This window comes from Corvus brachyrhynchos, unplaced genomic scaffold, assembly GCF_000691975.1.
Source record: "Corvus brachyrhynchos isolate BGI_N302 unplaced genomic scaffold, ASM69197v1 scaffold142, whole genome shotgun sequence".
Classification (NCBI taxonomy): Eukaryota; Metazoa; Chordata; class Aves; order Passeriformes; family Corvidae; genus Corvus; species Corvus brachyrhynchos.
Window position 1 is genome coordinate 9077049 of NW_008237226.1, and position 18250 is coordinate 9095298.

The 18250-nt window shown below is 33.6% G+C and overlaps 1 protein-coding gene across 9 annotated transcripts in view; it reads right to left on the reverse strand.

The window, feature by feature from the left end:
• Positions 1-18250, reverse strand: part of DGKB (diacylglycerol kinase beta) — a 381330-nt gene that overhangs the window by 213829 nt on the left and 149251 nt on the right. For 7 of the 9 annotated variants that reach the window (XM_008629944.2, XM_017729357.1, XM_017729355.1 and 4 more), the window contains 3 exons: positions 14602-14700; positions 7019-7051; positions 3259-3375 (listed from right to left, as the gene is read on the reverse strand). In XM_008629944.2, coding sequence (XP_008628166.1) covers positions 3259-3375; positions 7019-7051; positions 14602-14700 — 249 coding nt within the window. The remainder of the gene's footprint in view (positions 1-3258; positions 3376-7018; positions 7052-14601; positions 14701-18250) is intronic. The other 2 variants (XM_017729360.1, XM_017729359.1) reach the window with 1 other exon arrangement.

Genomic DNA, 18250 nt, shown 5'->3' on the forward strand with positions numbered 1-18250 from the left:
AATTTAAGGCAGAACCTAAGAAACATCACAGCTAAGGAGTTTTACAAGCATACTATAGATATATGCATATAATCCTACGGGCATCTAAAAGCACTTGTCTTTTGGTAGGAAATGTCAACTCTATTCATGATTTCACAAAAAATAGAATCAAATCTGTTCCAATACATACAAAAAATAAGGGAAAACTCCACGAACTCAGTGGTATTAAGCTTAACATAAAACTCAGTATAACCTGGCACAGTAAAGTGCTGTATGTTGAAACATACATCAAATTGCAGAATACCGTGAAGTTTGTCATATATTTAATTTTTACCTACTCTTTTAATCAATTTTAGTTATTTAGCCAATTCCCATGGTGTTTATTCCTGTGAACTAAGTGTAAACCAATGGTGCTCACTGTGACAGAGATGGAATACCTACTGAAATCCCTTAGGACGCAGGTTAATTAATGAGACTCATCCTAAGGTTATACATGATCTATTACTTCCTCTAATTAGAAATAATAATCCTGATCATTATGCTGGTTAGCTAGAAAGAAGCAAGATGAATGTCCTTAACTATGATTAATTGTCTTTAAGTCGTGCAGACCTCCACTGCCACTAAGTTATCTGCTCACTATGTCTGATGGAAGGAAGGTTTGGTCTTGATCTTTTTCTCAACAAAAGCTAAGTGATGGACTTCTATTTCAAATCTTTTATTTTAAGACTCAATGATATTACTGCAAGTAGAAGGTTTCGAATCATCCAAAAAAAAAAAAAAAAAAAAAAAATTCTAATAATTAGTCTATGTTCCACTCTGTTCCAAAATAAATTTTAATTAAATTTTTACAGCTTTTCCAAATTACTTTTCCAGATAACATACGGTATTTTTATACAATGAAATGCAACTAAAGATTTAGACTAAATCAGTGAACATCTTCAAGCCCTAATCTAGCTCAATTTATAGGCAATCTTCAAGATGTTATAGGATAAGTGACTTAAAGTAAAAAGTGGTGGAGCACTTATGCACAGTTTCTCCCATATTGAAAACAGAGGTCTAACAGCAGTAGTATGAAGATCTTTGCTTTGTTACCTTCTGACTTAAAACATAAATGAATGCAATTAACATACTGATTAAGTTTTCTGAAACAAAATCCTCACTTACTGAAGATCTTATTAAAATGAGACCATGCCAGCAGAATCAGAGTATTGAGTAGCATGCCAGATATGGGAGAATTAGAGTAGTATACTTTGATCAGATTTAGAATGTTTTCTCCAGACCATCTTTGGGCAAAATACTACATTAATTATCAGTTATATTTATGGCATCTTACATCTTTGTGAGAATAGTTGAAAAATTACACTATCTGTGAGGGAAAAAAAGCCCTAATATTCTCATTAATCCCATCCCTTTCAGTAGGATAGCCTTCAAGGTCCACCCAGCCTTCACAATAACCAGGTTATCCTTATTAATGCCAATCAAAACTTTAGTATTTGATGTTAAGGTGGATTACTGCTGCTCAAAACCAATCTAATCCATCAGTGAAAAACAAAGATCACAGTATAATCGGCAAATTAGGGCCATCGGTGCAGAATTATTTCTAATGTTGTCACCATGATTACCAGTATTGTGTCATGCACTACATTATAAATGTGTCATTACAGAACACCAAGCACTTCAAAAAACACCTCAGATCTATTCAATAATAATTCTACCGTCTTCATCCCCACTCTCTTTTTCTCTGTCTCTAGTGGTAATAAAGAAAAGCAAGGATGAAACCCAGGCTTTTGAGTCATCTTGAAAAAAGAAGATAGAATACAGGTTTTGGATTACACTAAAAAACTTAGAGAAAATCTTACGACCTGAAAGCAGAACATATAATAATTTAAAGTTTTGTGTCAAAGAGTCAATGGTGATACAAGTTGCTATTTTGAATAGACCAAGTATTATATCTGCCATGGTATCACATGAGTGGGAAATAGAGACTTCAAACATAGCTGAAAATAAACAATGAGCATAAGTAATCTAATGCTTGGAGTAAACACAAAATTCATAATAATACATGGCGCTGCAACCAAAAGGAGATGCCAAAGATGCTCCTCTATCAAGAATACTTTGGCTCACTGAATTGCATGGGTATCACCCAAAAGTTAGAAAACACTGTGTGTTTCTTTTAGCACAAACTTATTAATCACACTGTGACTGATTACACAGAACTTGAGCTTTCTTTTCCATTAAGACTCTAGTCTTTTTGCTTCATGTTTTGTCACAGATGATCTGGGTAGCAATGAAGCCTGTGAAAATGATAAGTACAGGAAGAGATTGTTGAAAGCAATGGATAATGATTGCTGTAATGTCCAACTATACCATCAATGGAGCAGCCATATGACTGGATAGGTTTTAGCGGGGTTTTTTTGAGTTTTGTTTGGATTTTTCTCCCATCTTTGGGTTGTCATAACAAGAATGTTTGACTAATCTAAAAAGACAAAACAATACAATAAGCCTTCCTAGCCTGACACAATACACAAGAAGAAATAAATATGAGGCATAAAGTAATTGATATATGGTAACAGAATCTTTTTACTGAAGCTCAATTGCAACATATCAAAAGATAGAGAGAACAGACAACTATGATTATCATATTGTTATCATTATGATAATTTAACTCCTGAGGAAATAAAGCAGCAGTATCCTGCATATGGACATCAATTTCACTCAAAACTACTCATGTCTCAAGGGAAAAAAGTCAGCAGTTCAGGCAGAACTTCTGGCATGCCTCTAAGTCACCACCCTTAAATAACATTAGCTCATCACACGCGAGTTTTTCTTTCAAGTAGAAAAACTTCCATTTTTATTATAGATATTGCTAGTAAGGAAAACACGTTGCTTCTCACCACTGTTAATGTTGACATGCCAAAATGGTCCAAATGAGAATAGTTGACAGTTATCAAGACAGACTTAGATGAATAATGTAGATTTACACAACATTGCATGACAGATACCAAAATAAACTAGTTCAGCTTCACCCTATGACAGAAGTGTTTTAGAGCTAGTCCTCCTTCCCCCTTAATGTTTAGGAAATCCTAACAATCACGTGAGAAGAAGGTGTGTATCACAGGATTCCAAAACCAATAGAAGAATTTACCTATTGCATTTTTAAATACGTAAAATTGAAGTATTAGAAGAGTGAATGCATATTCCACTTTAAACATTTCTCACTCTATCATTGTCTTCATACCTAAAATCATCTGCTTAATATTAGAACACCAATAATCACACCTGAAGGCCTTGTCCATCTACGGTGACAGAATTTGCTCTTTGCATTTTGTTCCGTTCTCCCAGTTTGTTCATTTGCTGGGGGCAACTCTTTTCTTTTTTCACTGTTGCCTGTCTTTCCTTGAAAAGAGAAAAGGAGAAAAGGGAACATTGTAACACATTATATAATGCTATACAACTGTAACTGAGACTGTACCTCCACAAAGTTATTTTTTGACTAGCGAGTAATGTCAGACTCTGCTTTAATGAAAATGAGATCTCAGTCAAGTTAATACACAATGTCTGGGCACTTCACATAACATCTATCTATGTGCCTGGACATTCCATAATGACTAGGCAATAGATGGATGAAAAGTGTGCAGTCACAACACAAATTAATGCAATGATGTGAAAAGATAATCTGACATTACCAGGGTGCCATTCTGAAACTTGAAAGCCAATCATACAATACACTTGATTGTTTAATAAGGACATTGCTGAGAGATGAGTAATTTTTCAAAATTTCATCCTGACTGCTAGCAAAAGTTGGATGCTTCAGAGTACTTTACCACTTTGGCAAAATATACCTGGTCTAAATGTACCATAATCAATTGGCTGAGCAGCTTTTTATAAAATATGTCTTTTGTATCAGAAGGAAACCAGAACCTAATCAGATTCTAAGTCATTGGCAACTTTTGATGCTGATTCACAATAAGATAGCTATCTGAAAGATAAAAACTCAGAATTATACTATTGAAATCATATTTTCAACTGTTATCAGGCCATTTCAGAGAACCCTGCATGGAAAAAAAAGTATTCTCATTCTTCGTATCTCATTTATTCTACTTATAAACTGCACCCAGCATGTCCTTTCAGGTTGTCCAAAAAACACACCATAAATTAAAACAGCAGATGTTTATCAAATAGAATCAGTGCCTTCAATCCCAACCGCACCCCAACCACTTTCCTCACTTCACAAGCACAAGGAGGTTTTAAACTAGTCAAGGGAATGGGCTGGCACAAAGCTGCTGCACTAGAAAGGAGCATGAAGGACATTGTTGCACCCCCTGCAACTGCATTCAGTAAGTTCATTAAATGTTACCATTTATGTTCCATACCAGGCCAAACCCATTTCTGCGCTACCTCTGATAAAGCCTTAGGGATCGTAGTAGCAATTAATGCATGAAACTCTTTCAGGAGCAGTTTTTACTGGTAAGAAGCACTGACACAGATTCTGTCAGGAAGGGAATAACTCCCAGCTTAATACAGTGCCTTCTAACACAGATGTGGACCCTGACTGTTTTTAAAGCATCTTTAGTTTCTTTAACTGAGACTGACAGTCTCAATCTAGTCCTGATGCAAAGAGTGGTCCAGGTCATCCTAGGCTACTTTGGGTAGCCAGGTGCTTGGAGGAATTGTGACAACCTGACCACATTTTGTATGAAAGGACTGACAAACCTATGCCACAGGAAAAAAACAACCAGGGGAGTCTACATAACTGTCTGTATGTGAGATTCCTAAGAGGTTAGTTAACAGAGCTCTTGGATGCTTTGAGTAACTCGGCTGGTGCAAGATGAGGTCCAAGACTCCAGACTACAACACCCTTGCTTTAAAGAGAAAACAGTAGAAGCAATTAGAGCTATTCACCTCATCCTTAAACTTAAAAACAAAACACTGTACATATCACTGCCTAAGAAATCACTAACTCTGCTCTTACTTATTTGATAATTTTTTCAGAAAGTAGAACTAGGATGAGGCACCCAAAGAGAATAAAATTTTTAACTTACAGAAAACATTTTGCACAATGATATTGGTTAGTGCCAAGGATAGCAAGTAAGGTACTTCATTATGAAGGAAGCTTCACACTTCATTACAAATTTAAGAAGTTGTTTTGAGGTTTTAAACAACTTTGTAAGTAATTACCCTTAAAAATCACTACATTTTATAAAAAGGAAGCATACCCTGTTAAATAGGATTTTACATTGTGGCCAAATCTCTCTCATGGAAACATCTTCAAAAATCAAATCAGATGGCAGTAAAGCAGAGTAAAAGCTAGTAAAAATTGTGATTTCTAACAAAAATCAGAGAGGGAGAGCAAATTTTAAAAGGTCTAAAAAAATCTCAAGCTAAAGGACACATTTGTGATAATTCAGAGAAAAAGTTAACAGAAAGTAAGATTCAGCACGTTGAGTTTGTGCATTTAGAGGTTAAAAAAAACATTAAAAAGAGGCCTACTTATAAAGTGTGGCACTAAAAATCTTCTTGCATGTATCATGCTACTATTTAGAGGAAAAGTATTTATACACTGCTAAGACCTGTGCCCAAACTCGCTGTTATTAATGACTCAAGTAAAACACAGTAACAATTACCCAAAGCAAAGTTTTGGATATTGGGGTGATACAAATACAGCATGATATAAAAAGCAGTAAATACCCTCAGCCGGCCTTAGACCTATGACTGCTGCATTAAAAACATTCCTTCTCCAATTTATATTTCCTGTCCCATAAGAAAACCATTGCTTGACTCAAAAAGACAATACAAGATTAGGTCATATATCTCACATAACATAAAGGAAAAAGTATATTCATGATACAGAATTGTCTGTTAATAATATGGTCAAAGATGGATACCTGATCTCATTAACATTGAAACTCTGCTTTCATCACTGACGATTTTTGAAGAAAGTACAAATAAAGTATTTCATATCACCCATCTTATATTAGTATGATATCACAATACAAGTCACCATGTCTACCAAAGCTCTCTAAAACATTGCTGAAGAAGCTGACAAGAGATTCTAGATTTCCTAGAGTTATATATTCTGTAATTTTTAGGTATGTGTCACACTAGTGAGGATTTGACTTAGTTTGTATGACATAATGTGACAAACTGTATCATAATTCTAATGAATAAATCGGTTAATGGAACACAAAAAGATTTACCACTTCATTAAAAAATATTTTAAAAATATTCTTGTACAGACCCTTTCTCTTACATATGAAATACCAGTTGTGCCTGACCTAGAGTATCTTCTTTTTGGGAACTACAATATTACTAAGATATCGGAGAGTGTCAGGAAATAAACAATGCAATTTTTAAATGAGACAAAAACATAGGAAGATAAGAATGGATAACAGGCTAAAAATTCTAATAATGTTAAGAAAAATTTGACATGCATTTATAAAATGGTTTTATAAAATGCAAAAATTTACCTTTCAAGGTAAGAAATATTTCTCTAACAGTTGTGCTATTTTTAATATTTTGCTAAATAAAGCATACAAAATGATCAATGTACCTGTGAACCATTTTGTTTCGTGAACATGCATGAGGTTGACAGAGGTACTGAATACAGCATTTTAGACGCTATTGTACATTTTGATGGCTCAAAGAATGAAGTTTTTTGTGCTTTTGATATGTGCCAGAGCACATACCTTCCAAAATACTACTTACCACAACAAAAATTTTTTCCACCCCTTTTTGCACTTCTCATATCTTATTTTCTCCCTTGAATTCCCACTTTGAAGTCAATATTCATTAGCTGGAGCTTCTACCATTCATACTGCTCCAGAGAGACCACTGCCAGGTGAGAACTATGCAATTGCATCTATCCCATATTCCAAATCAGAAAATAATGGACAAGTAAGACAGGACTTTGCAAATAATAACCCAGAATATCATCTCTAGATTTTTGGTTCAGCCCCAAAATGCACTTCATAGCAGAAAGAACGTACAATATCATGAACTGTTAGTACTCAAGCGTTCATGGACGCCTCCTGCTACGCACCTCAGGGAGCAAACCTCCTAAAGTGGGAAGCGTCTGTTGGAAAAAGAGAATGTTAGGCTGCAACACCAAACAGCTGGGATGGCAAAGGGCATGGACAGAGTGTTCACAAGGAATGTTACCTTGCAGCAGTCATACTTAACAAAAACGCACACGGTACTTTGTTACACTTTTGCACAAGTGTACTTTCCCAATGTTTGGCTGTCATATTATATAATTTATACTCTGGAAAGTATGTGTGGGATCATTTTAACACCAGCTAACAATATTACAAAACCTGAGGACTTTAGTCTTTTGAATAGCAAAAAGAGATACTTGATACCTGGAAAGCTATTTTTATTTTATCTTCCAAGTCTTTGAATCCTCATCTGAATCAAGGAATCTTGTTTAAAAAGCCTTCCTCTGCTACAATTAACAAGCTATGCATCATTAATCCTCAATAACTGCTCATATTCTTTCTTTATATAGAGGTAGAATCTTTTCCTTTACACAAAACACTAACGTTTAGAAATATCATACTCAATCATAGCTGTTAGGATAAAAACAGATGAATAGTTACTAAAGGCTTACTAAAGAGATAGCTCTTCATATTTTAACTGCTGACACAGAATCCAGGGCAAATACAGGAACAATTGCTTTTTCTCACTTTGCCTTTTAATCAATAACTGCAAATATATTTTTGTAGATTATTTCCTACACAGGATTATTTAAATCAATATATTTCATAACATGAAACAACAATTTATCTATGCATTATATAGGATTGCAAAGTCATTAGTAAATGCTTAATACCATTACACAGTTTGCCAAGTGACAACTTAAAACTTGAGATTACTTCTCTTAAATTATAATTGCTTCTTTTATAATATATATTTTCAGATGAAGCATACACCCTGTTTGGCCATGGGGTTGCATAACAAGGGAAGTATATTTTTATGTTATGATGCATAAACTAAAATAGTTATATAAAAAAAATCTTATTCTGGAACTCCAGAACTTGAACTTAAATGATACTGACCAAAGGAATTTGGTCATAGAAGATCAGATGGAATGCGTGGAAGACCAAATAAAGATATCCTCAAATGCTTGCAAGTTGAAGGCCATGGAAATTTAAATATGTGACTTGAATACCAAACTGATGCTTTGGGGGTTTTTTTTAAGGAACTTGAAGAAAGGTTGTTCCATGATTCCTTAGGCCTATTTTGTTTAATGTAATGGGAATCTTTAAGAACATAATAATAATAATAGGTTATTAATAATATTAGGTACTCCTAGACTGTAATTTTGTAAACTTATATGGCATTCAGGACCCTACTTACAAAATTCCCATTCCATGAAATTTCTGTCCATAATTATACAATAATCAAAGAGAATTAAAGTTTCAAAAATCCTGAAAACCAAAAAAACCCCAACACATTGCCACTATGCCAAAACCATGGGGGGCAATCTACCTGTAGTATCCATGAGATATCACATCCGAGTAACTGTGATTCAGATGAGCTAAACTATTTTGAAAATTTATTTTATAAATTCTCCACATTTCCAGCTCTAACTCTGTGTACATGCTAATCAAAAGAGCCAATATTAGAATACCACATCATGCTGTCTTGAAAGCTCATAGAGCTGTAGCACAATACCCAGCTCTACATCCCTAGGCAGAAGCTAAAAGTCATCCTGTGGACAAGATTATTAACCAATTCTCAGCAAAAATACTGTCCAGTGAGCTGCACATGCCCATACTATAAAAGGAAAGTTAAGACTTCCATTTAATTTGAGAGCTGTCTTGAGAAAAGCATTTGCAGCTAAGAAAAAAAAATAAATGGAAAAATCACATAACATTTTGTCATCTATAATACTGGTAGCCAAAACACATGCAACAAGACAAGGCTGGAATGGAGAATATGGCATTTAAGAATAACTTCTAAAACTGCTGACTGTTCCCTCTTCTGAACAAGGAATCACTACGTGATAACATTTTAAATGTACTTTGTGCTGCTTCTTTAGTTTTTCTAAGTAAAAAGGTAAAGAATTACACACCAATTCACAATCAAGTCTTTCTCATTTAGCATGTTGGCCTTAGTTCATTCAGTTTTCTGAAGACAACTCGCCTTACATCTTGCACCAATTCAATGTATGCATCAATATATGGTCCCAGACTTTCAACTGGATTTGCAACTGAAAATGAACTTGGGCTATAGCAGCTGATTATGTACATCATCTAAGAAAGACAAAAGTGTTGGAAAAGAATTTTGAAAATAAAATCATATTAAACTCCAATGGGAGAGGATGTAAGGAATAAACTTAGACAGTAGTGATGAGCTGTGGGCAGGCTACTGGATATAACTTAAAATGATTGAATGGCTGCCATTTCAGTTTATCAGCATCTTATTATTTTAACATTGAACTGTGTTTGTCGAACAGCTAATTAGTTAGGAAGATACATTTTCCTCCAGGGCAATTATTAATTTCCTTCTGACTTCAAAGAAATGAAAAAGCTCTTAGTGTAGATAAGCACACCATTATATTTCAAGTCTGATTTAGATTCTCAGAGAACTGAAGCTGCAATATGATACACAATTGAAAAGGAAAAAAGTGGTTTGTTTTGTTTTTTAAATCTCTTTCAATTGCTATGTCATTACTTAATATTCAACAACCAGACTTAACTTCAACTCCCCCCCCAAAGCATATATATTCAAATAACTTTTTTTCATAGTATCTTTGTTCAGAAGCTCAGGATAAGGCTAGTACTCAACTTCAAAGGACTGAGTTGCTCATAAAATGCTTACACACAGCACTGACTTTCTGTGCTCCATTTTGAGTTTGGATTCAACTGAGCTAAAACTGATCTCTACTATTATAAAAACAGAAGAATCATTTTAGGATTAATAACTGGAAAGGGGATTAAGAAAACTCATTCTTCAACCAGGCACTGCTAATTCCCTTTTTCTCTCTCTACAACTCTGCTTTCCTATGTGAATAACGTCTACAAACCTCACAGGAAAATAGTATTAGTAAAACATATTACCAGACATGGAAGAAATATCTATTGAACTATGTTGCAATTATAATGCAGCCAATAGCTATTCTATCTAGTCTAGATACTGATAGTGAAAGAAAATTCTTAAACAGTATTTTCAACTTTAATTCTGTATTACTTTTGGCCAGAATGTCAACACACTTGTTATATTTACACAAAAGTTTGAAGCTATAGATCATAATGTATATTGTTTAGTTGAATAAGGCACATTTTCTATCTAAAATATTTGTAATCTGCTGTGTACATTGTTCTACATGCCTAAATAGAACTAGTGATAAACAAAAGATTTTTGAACATTTATGGTTTTGTACAATAAAATGCCAAATAAAAGACGAATCAGATACATCTGTTTTCTCCTCCAAAATATGTAGTCATTTATATTTTAAAATAAGAGGTCAAGTGAATTCAACTTATGATGGTATTTTATATTAGTGTATATAAACAGATATACACTATGATGTATAAAAATTCTATATATTTTAAATATATCAATTTATCTCTATATTCCATATTTACATAAATTGTATTTATGCTTAGATGACTTTGTCCTAAAATGTTATAACATCTTCACTACACAAAAGTCAAATTCATTCACAAGAGAAAAGAAACAAAATGCATATTGTTTCAAACTTTTTATCATGATGACCCATTTTTCCCAGAATGCAAAACAATGAAGTTGGATATCAAAACAGAAAGAAATGTACCCAGTTTTAATTTTTTTTTTCCCATGTCTTACCTTCCATATTATACCAGAGTCTCCACCTTTGAAATAAACTGGTTACTATGGGGACAGTGATAATTGCAGTATAGTAATGCTCACATTATAAGCAGGGTACTTATGTTTTACAATTTATTCCTTAATTTAATTTTTATTCCACAATTAACAGTTTTAATTATAATTTTAGAAAAACAATTAAAATTGTTAGAAATTAAGTGAAAAAATTCATTGTAAAACTCACATATACAATAGGAGAATCAAAATCATCATGCATTATAAAATAAATACACATCATTATTTATTAAACAGTAAGCTTTTATTGGTTGGTCACTATCCAATGCTGTATCTATTTGGGTGGGAAATTGAAAATCTAATTACTTTTCTACAGACATAAATAAAAATTAGAACATCCTATATGGTCATCAGTAAATGGGGCAAAGTAAAGGAAGGCATAAAATGAAGACAAAACATATGCTAGCATTTTTCCCTTTCTGCCTTATAAAGGGACAGAGTGAGGAAAACTGTCTCATAAGCAGAGACCCATCTTGATTTCTTCACTACTCACTCATCTCATTCCAATACCCAGTTTTAAACCTGGTTATGATCTAATTCTATACTCCTGGTAGGCTAGGATTCAATTGAGTTAAAGATTTTTAAACTCACTGCCAGTCAACCTTATCATGAACTTTCATTATGTGCATGTAATTAATTGGGTCCAATGAACAATATCAGTACTGAGTTATAGACTTTTCCCCCCCACCATATAATTAGAATATAATTACCCACAGGATATCAGAATGATGCAAAACCTTTCCTCTAAATGTGCCCTCATTAGGAAACAAGTCTCAATGTACATTTATTCAATCAGTATGAATTAATTAAAATGTTACTGAAATAAAAGAGAGTAACATTAAAGTGTATCTGACATCTATTAAAAGACTATCACTTGAGATCTGCACACAGTTTATAACAAAACTCATTTAACTTGAACAAAAAACTTCACCATACAACAAGTCTTATATATGGTAAACAGGAAAGTAAAAAGGACTAAAGTTGACAGACTTATTTTACTAAGACACTTAAAATTACTGCTGTGAGATATGAAAAATCTTTATAAGACATTGAATCTTGACAGATATGTGATGTTTTCATGACGTACACAGTATCAACTACATGAGTTTCCCCATTGTTTCTTTTTCAGCTGACAATGTAGCTTATTGTATTTAAGAATAACATTTGACAAGCTCTTTTTTGTGCAGTTTTGAAGACCGGAGGGCCGTTATTTAACTTAGACCAGCCATCCAACTTTCACTTGATGAGGCATTTTGGTTCTCTCTCCAGCCACTAAGAGTCAGTCATCTGAGTGATTTTTGGTAGCACTGGTATAATACATGATGCTATGAAATGCAATGTCTGAAAAAGTCCTTTACTGTGCAGAGATTGTTGAGGCTGGACTTCACAAGAACTGAAGAAATGAGACATGAGAAATGCTGGATGAAAAAGGAAAAAATATGAATGTCCCTAATTCTGCAAAAGAGAAGAGATGAGAAGGGATTCAGCCTGTACTCTTGAAGGAAAATTTAGGAGAAGGCATCTTGTTCTGAGATGAACTCTGCAGTTTTCTGGAAGGAATCCGGACTTCCAAAGTTGCAGGTGGAAGGGAGGGCCAACATTTTTAGGAGATCAAAAATACAAGATTTTTCATCTTGCTATTTTCCCTATATTCTATGGGAGAAGAAAATACATTCTCTGGCACCTCAAAATACTCAAGGACAAGCCTGGTACAGCAAGCATTATGCTTATCTGCTTTTATTTATCTTCCATGTATACACTGCATTGCAAGAATATTAATGCTCAGCTGATCGCTGAAGCTAAATGTGTGACCTGGGCGAAGGACCCTTCCACTGTCAGATTTGTATGTCTGATAACAGACACACTTCCTATGGCATGGTTAGACAGTTTTGATAAGGATATAGTCACTGGTTTTGCTGTCATTATTGAGAATGCTGGTCTCACATACACTGAAGTATTATGTTTCGCAAAAGGAATCCCCATAACAGGAAACAGGAGACACTAATTAAAAAATTACTAACACAAATTATATGCACACTATAACCAATCACTTTTAGAAGAAATTATTATTAGCTAATTCAGTGAGGTAGTATCTGTAACACAATTAAACTCAGGATTTTAATGCATTTTTGGAAGAAACTAGTAGATGAACAAATGTACTACAAAATTATGAAGTCCCCATTAAATCACAGTATTTTTCATTCCTAACAATATAAATTGTGCTGAAATACATGTCTTGTGTTGCATTGTCAGTAACATGATTCCAACACAGGAAAACATATTTACTTCTGCTTATGTCTTGAAAATTTGGAGATAAAACAAACCTATTCGAGGGTGATTTGACTCTAGAGTGGTTTTACATATCCTCTAAACAACTTAACTAAACTCCAACTGTGGAATAAAAATCTTAATTCCCCTATTTCTCTTCCTCTCCTGAAAAGAAAATGTAGTTACACCAATATAATTGAAGATAAAATTTCATGCTGAGGTTTCATTCCGTTTATACCAATGGCAAATGATAAATAACATTAAAATGAAAACAATAGCCCAATAACAGAATCATAGTTTCCAGATGCAAACTTTTAAAGTATGACCTCAAATCCTGAAAATTAAATAAGGTAATACAGAATATAATCATCCAACAAACTTAAAATAATATTTTGTAACTATTAATCAGAACTTGTCCAGATAATACCAAAATACCATAGAGACAAATTACAAAGCCACTCTTGTGACTTAAAAAATATCTAAAATATTTCATAAATATTTAAGGCAGGTTTCCACTGGATTATTTCATTGAGAGCCATGGAATAATCCCAGTTTACACAAGAAGAGGGCCAAAGCCTAGCATCTGCTCCTCAGCAGATTTATAAACAAATAGATGAAAGGATTCATTACAAAACAAGTAATTTACCATAGGGATGAATATTATTCCAAATGATCAGCAACTGGTTTAAGATTAGGATGTATATTTTCTTTTTTTGCCTCCCCTCAATAAATTACACTTTCTTAAGTTCAAGCACTTCTTACACTTATTATGAAATACGTTTAAAGAGGACCACTCATCTGTGCTCTTATGAATATGATGATGCTATGACTTTCATCAGCATAAAATATCCAATTTAATATGTGAATACGTAAGTTAATTCTAAAGCTCCTTTTTAATGATAAAACGGTCAGCTCTTTTCTATGCAACCTACACATAGCACGCATTTTTATTTTCATTGAATTGAGTTATTGTTTTTGTGGACAGAGAAATTTACTGTCCACGACTGCAGAATAAAATATACCATAATGTTGATGCATAGCTTACTGCAAGACCAGTGTCATCATTCTAGGTAACCTCCGGCTTAGATCAGAGACCTCAGCATTGCAGATATACAATATGCATCCCAAGCAAAAACTGCCCATAAGAATAACTTCATTATTCTGGGAAGTTGGATCTATAAAAGATGTAAAATGTAGAAGTGTCCTGCCTATACAGTTTCTGGTAAGTACAGTCTGAATAAGTGATAAAACCTGAGTCAGCTTCAGTTATAATATGCCCTACAGAAAGTTCATTCTCACATGAAGGAAAATGCAATATGCAGAGGGTAAAACACACTTATGCCTATAAACCCATCATCCAGGGTTACACATTGTGTTTAAGGTTCACATAGTCCTGTGAATTTAACAAATACCTGGCAGTCAGTCCCAGCAGTGTTTTAATGCTGCATATGATAGAGGATTACATCTGAAATTAACATACAGACAACTCACCAATACTACTGGGCAGATTGATGTGGGTGGTAAAATATGGTCCTTCAAAGGTCCACAGTCACATTCAGGTTTCAGATGTGAAGCACACTTGTTATGCAACTACATGAAAGCAGAAAATTAAGATTCAACTTAGACATTTTACTATTACAGTGTAAGGAAATGGGCATCCTAGAATGGAGTGAGTTTCCTTAAATTAATGATTACCAAAGTACTGGAAGGAAAATGAAACACACTACAGTGGAAAGCCCCCTAGGATGGGAAAAACTAGCAGATTTGCATTGAAGTGAAGAATGACGGATTAAAGTGGGGGAAATTGTATGTGTGGATCAGCACACAAAATAAGAACATTGCACGGCAGTACAGTAACACCAGCATACTGTTAATGGTGACCAAAAGCTTCATTTCAGAAGAGAGCTTCTTGCACTGAGCCAGGAACTTCTGTTCTACTACTAGTGAGCAAGTCAAGGCAGCTTTTGGCACTACTGGTGTGACTCTGTTTCCTTCCTGAAACTGATACTATAGATTCAAATATAAGAGAGGAACACAGGAATATCCTACATTAAGCTTCATTAGGTAAATTTTGGTCTTGGTTGTGTTCAGGCTTCCACTGGGTGCTGAGGAACCAGAATTACTCTCCTTTTTCTAATTTATGCTTAGAATTCATCCAGTTTCCTTGAAAGCAATAACTAGTTCTACTCTGAAAACATGAAAAGAATATCCTCAAGTCTGCTGACTGGAAGAGCAGTGGTTGACTTCCGTTTTGTTACAGAGGTTGAATGGACAAATGTGTATATAACAGGAAGATAAAATGGTAACAATTAATGATAAATGATGAAATATTTTACATTAGCAATCAAGAGTTCTTGTTCATAATTTAGAATTTAATTCAAATGTCTCTAAATATTCAGCCATGCAGTACAAAGGCACAGTTGCATGTTTGGATCACGCAAAGCATTCACATTTAATTGGTATACTTCACAGTATCATTAGAGACAGTCAGAATAAAATAAACTTAATATCGTGAAATTTTGTGAAGTTTATTTCTCTGGACACAATGATCTTAAAGGTCTTTTCCAACCTAAATTATTCTGCATTTTCATCTCTGCATTGATTCAATAAAATACATTAAGGTGTTCAGATAGTATCCACTTCCCATAGAGATGGACATTTTAAAAAAAAATATTTATATTTACAGTAAAACAAAAAAAATCAGGCTAATAAATATCAGGAGTTGTGAGGTAAAAATCTTATAAACATGCAATTTAACTAGTATAACACGTAGCACACAGCATTAGTCCATCAGGTTCAAAAGCTGTTACAAAATCTGTAGTTCAGGGTCTGCACCTGTAAATCACAGTTTTTCAGTGACTGACTCTTTCTCTTAAATGGTTTAATGCATATGAACTCTATTAAAATTACAATAAAAATGTACCAATTGCTGATGTATATAAACTTTACTGGTAATATGGTCTTCATAAAATTATCTGGTACAGTTAATTTTGACATGACATTTCTGAATTTTGAACTGAATGGCACCTAATATTAGCCTTGTCCATATTCATTTATACTGCGAAGTTACCTTTTTAGGCAGTTACTTAGCAACAGAAAATAAAAGTCTAACGAGTTTCAATTTACTCTGAGTATTAAAGCCTTATTGTGAGGGTATTTTGGTAGCCCTGTAATCTAAATCATTTGTCATGCTAATTCTCTGCCTCAGTGGTAAGGCTACTTGTACCATAATTAATGCACACCAGGCCATGTTACATCAAATAAAAGTATCTTCACACATTCAGTGGTAATTAGCAGCTTTGCAACTCAGTGGCATGCAAACTTATCTATGAAAAAATAGCTTAATCTTCTTATTAGTCTCTGCTGATCTCTGACAACAGAATTGACACATAGCAAATAACAGAAAAGGTAGAAGAAATGTAGCTTTCATGAAAATAACACTTGGACACAAAGATATAAAATAATATGCAACCCTCTCAAAAAAAATGTATTTTAGCAGGTTTCAAATACATTTCCCAAAAACTCTGTTATCCTAAACCTATCTCTGGTAAAATATTACCTCCCTCAAAAACCTGTAAAGCAGGAAAAAGTGTATTTGCTGGAGAGAAAAGGAGGGGAAGAAAATTTTCATGACCATGGTAGAGAGCTATGAAATTTATATGGAAGAGGGATCATGGATTTGGCTGACAAGCCAGTAGAACAAGCCTCCTTAGTGAAAAACGCCTCTGAATTTTGGGACTTGAGTCAGTTATTTGACATCAGAAGTGACCCTATTAAGTTGTAAGGACAGATATTTAAAACGCATTCAAATCAGTGCTTCGATTGTAAGCCGTAAATATGTGGTACAAGGAGTTGAAAAATGCCTGAAGGATGTGATGATAATTATATAACTTCAGAATATCCATTCAAGAATCTGTTAGAAATTTAAAACACTTTTTTTCTGTAATAAAGGTGCTACTATTAGAAAATGAAGTTATTGCAATAGAATGTATCGAATACAGAGAATTGCAAGTGAATAGGAGTTTGAAAAATAATTTGCAGTATTAAAAATACTCATTCTTCATTTATGTGTCTAATTACATTTGAAGCTATAAAATGAAAGAAAAATATTATTAAATTTATTTGAAAATACAAAATTACTTTTAAAAAAAATCTTTAAATTACTGATGGAAATAAATTGAAAAATTGTAAACCTTAGTGCCAACATTTTCAATTTCAGCTGTCAAAAAACACACACCCATTTTTTTTAATTGGAATCTTGACAGCTCTTTAGGCATTTAAATAAGCACACAAACACCCAAGATATTTTCAAAAGAATTTAGCCTTTTTCTTTAGAGTGACTTCAATTATAAATAATTCCTCAGTACTTCTTTGGTGAATAACAATTCTTATGAAAATCCTCTGAATCTTGATGTACAACTTCAAGGAGTAAAAGACCTTTACAAATCTGGTCCAGATTCACATGAAATAATGGGAAAATAATTTCTACTGAGGAAAGACAGAATTTGCAACTTCCTTTGACTTTAAAAGTCAATATATATTACAAAATATACATTTCTTGAATGATATACACATATTATACAGATGTAAACACTTCTATATCTACAGCAGAACACCCTTATCTATCTTTCTAAACACATATAGCCATTGCCTAAGTTTAATTATCTGCATGCAAAACATTTTGGATTGGGTGTTTCACTCTTTACATAAATTATCCAAATTTTGACAGCAATCTGGACTACATATTTGCTTTCTTCTAAAATATTGTTTTTTAAGTAATCATAACAGCTTATCACTGAAAGTATCCTGGATCTATTTTCTTTGATGATGTTTCATATTTTGCATTCTTGTGTTAAGAAAATATTTCATAAAACATCCAAACTTGTATGTCTAAAACAAACATTCACTAATGCCTCAGTCTCATATTATTATTTAAAGCACTGAACAAACAACTGCTGTTCCGTAACAATAGTAATAATGATATCAGCAAAACCAGCAAATACAGGCGAAGAAGGCTGAAATCTCTCCCCATTTAGATTTAAATCCTGCCCTGGCTAGAAACAGAAATACTGGCATTGCTCCTTCTAGCATGAAGATCTCACTTATAAGGGCAGTGTTCCCTGAATGTCATTAGTTCCAG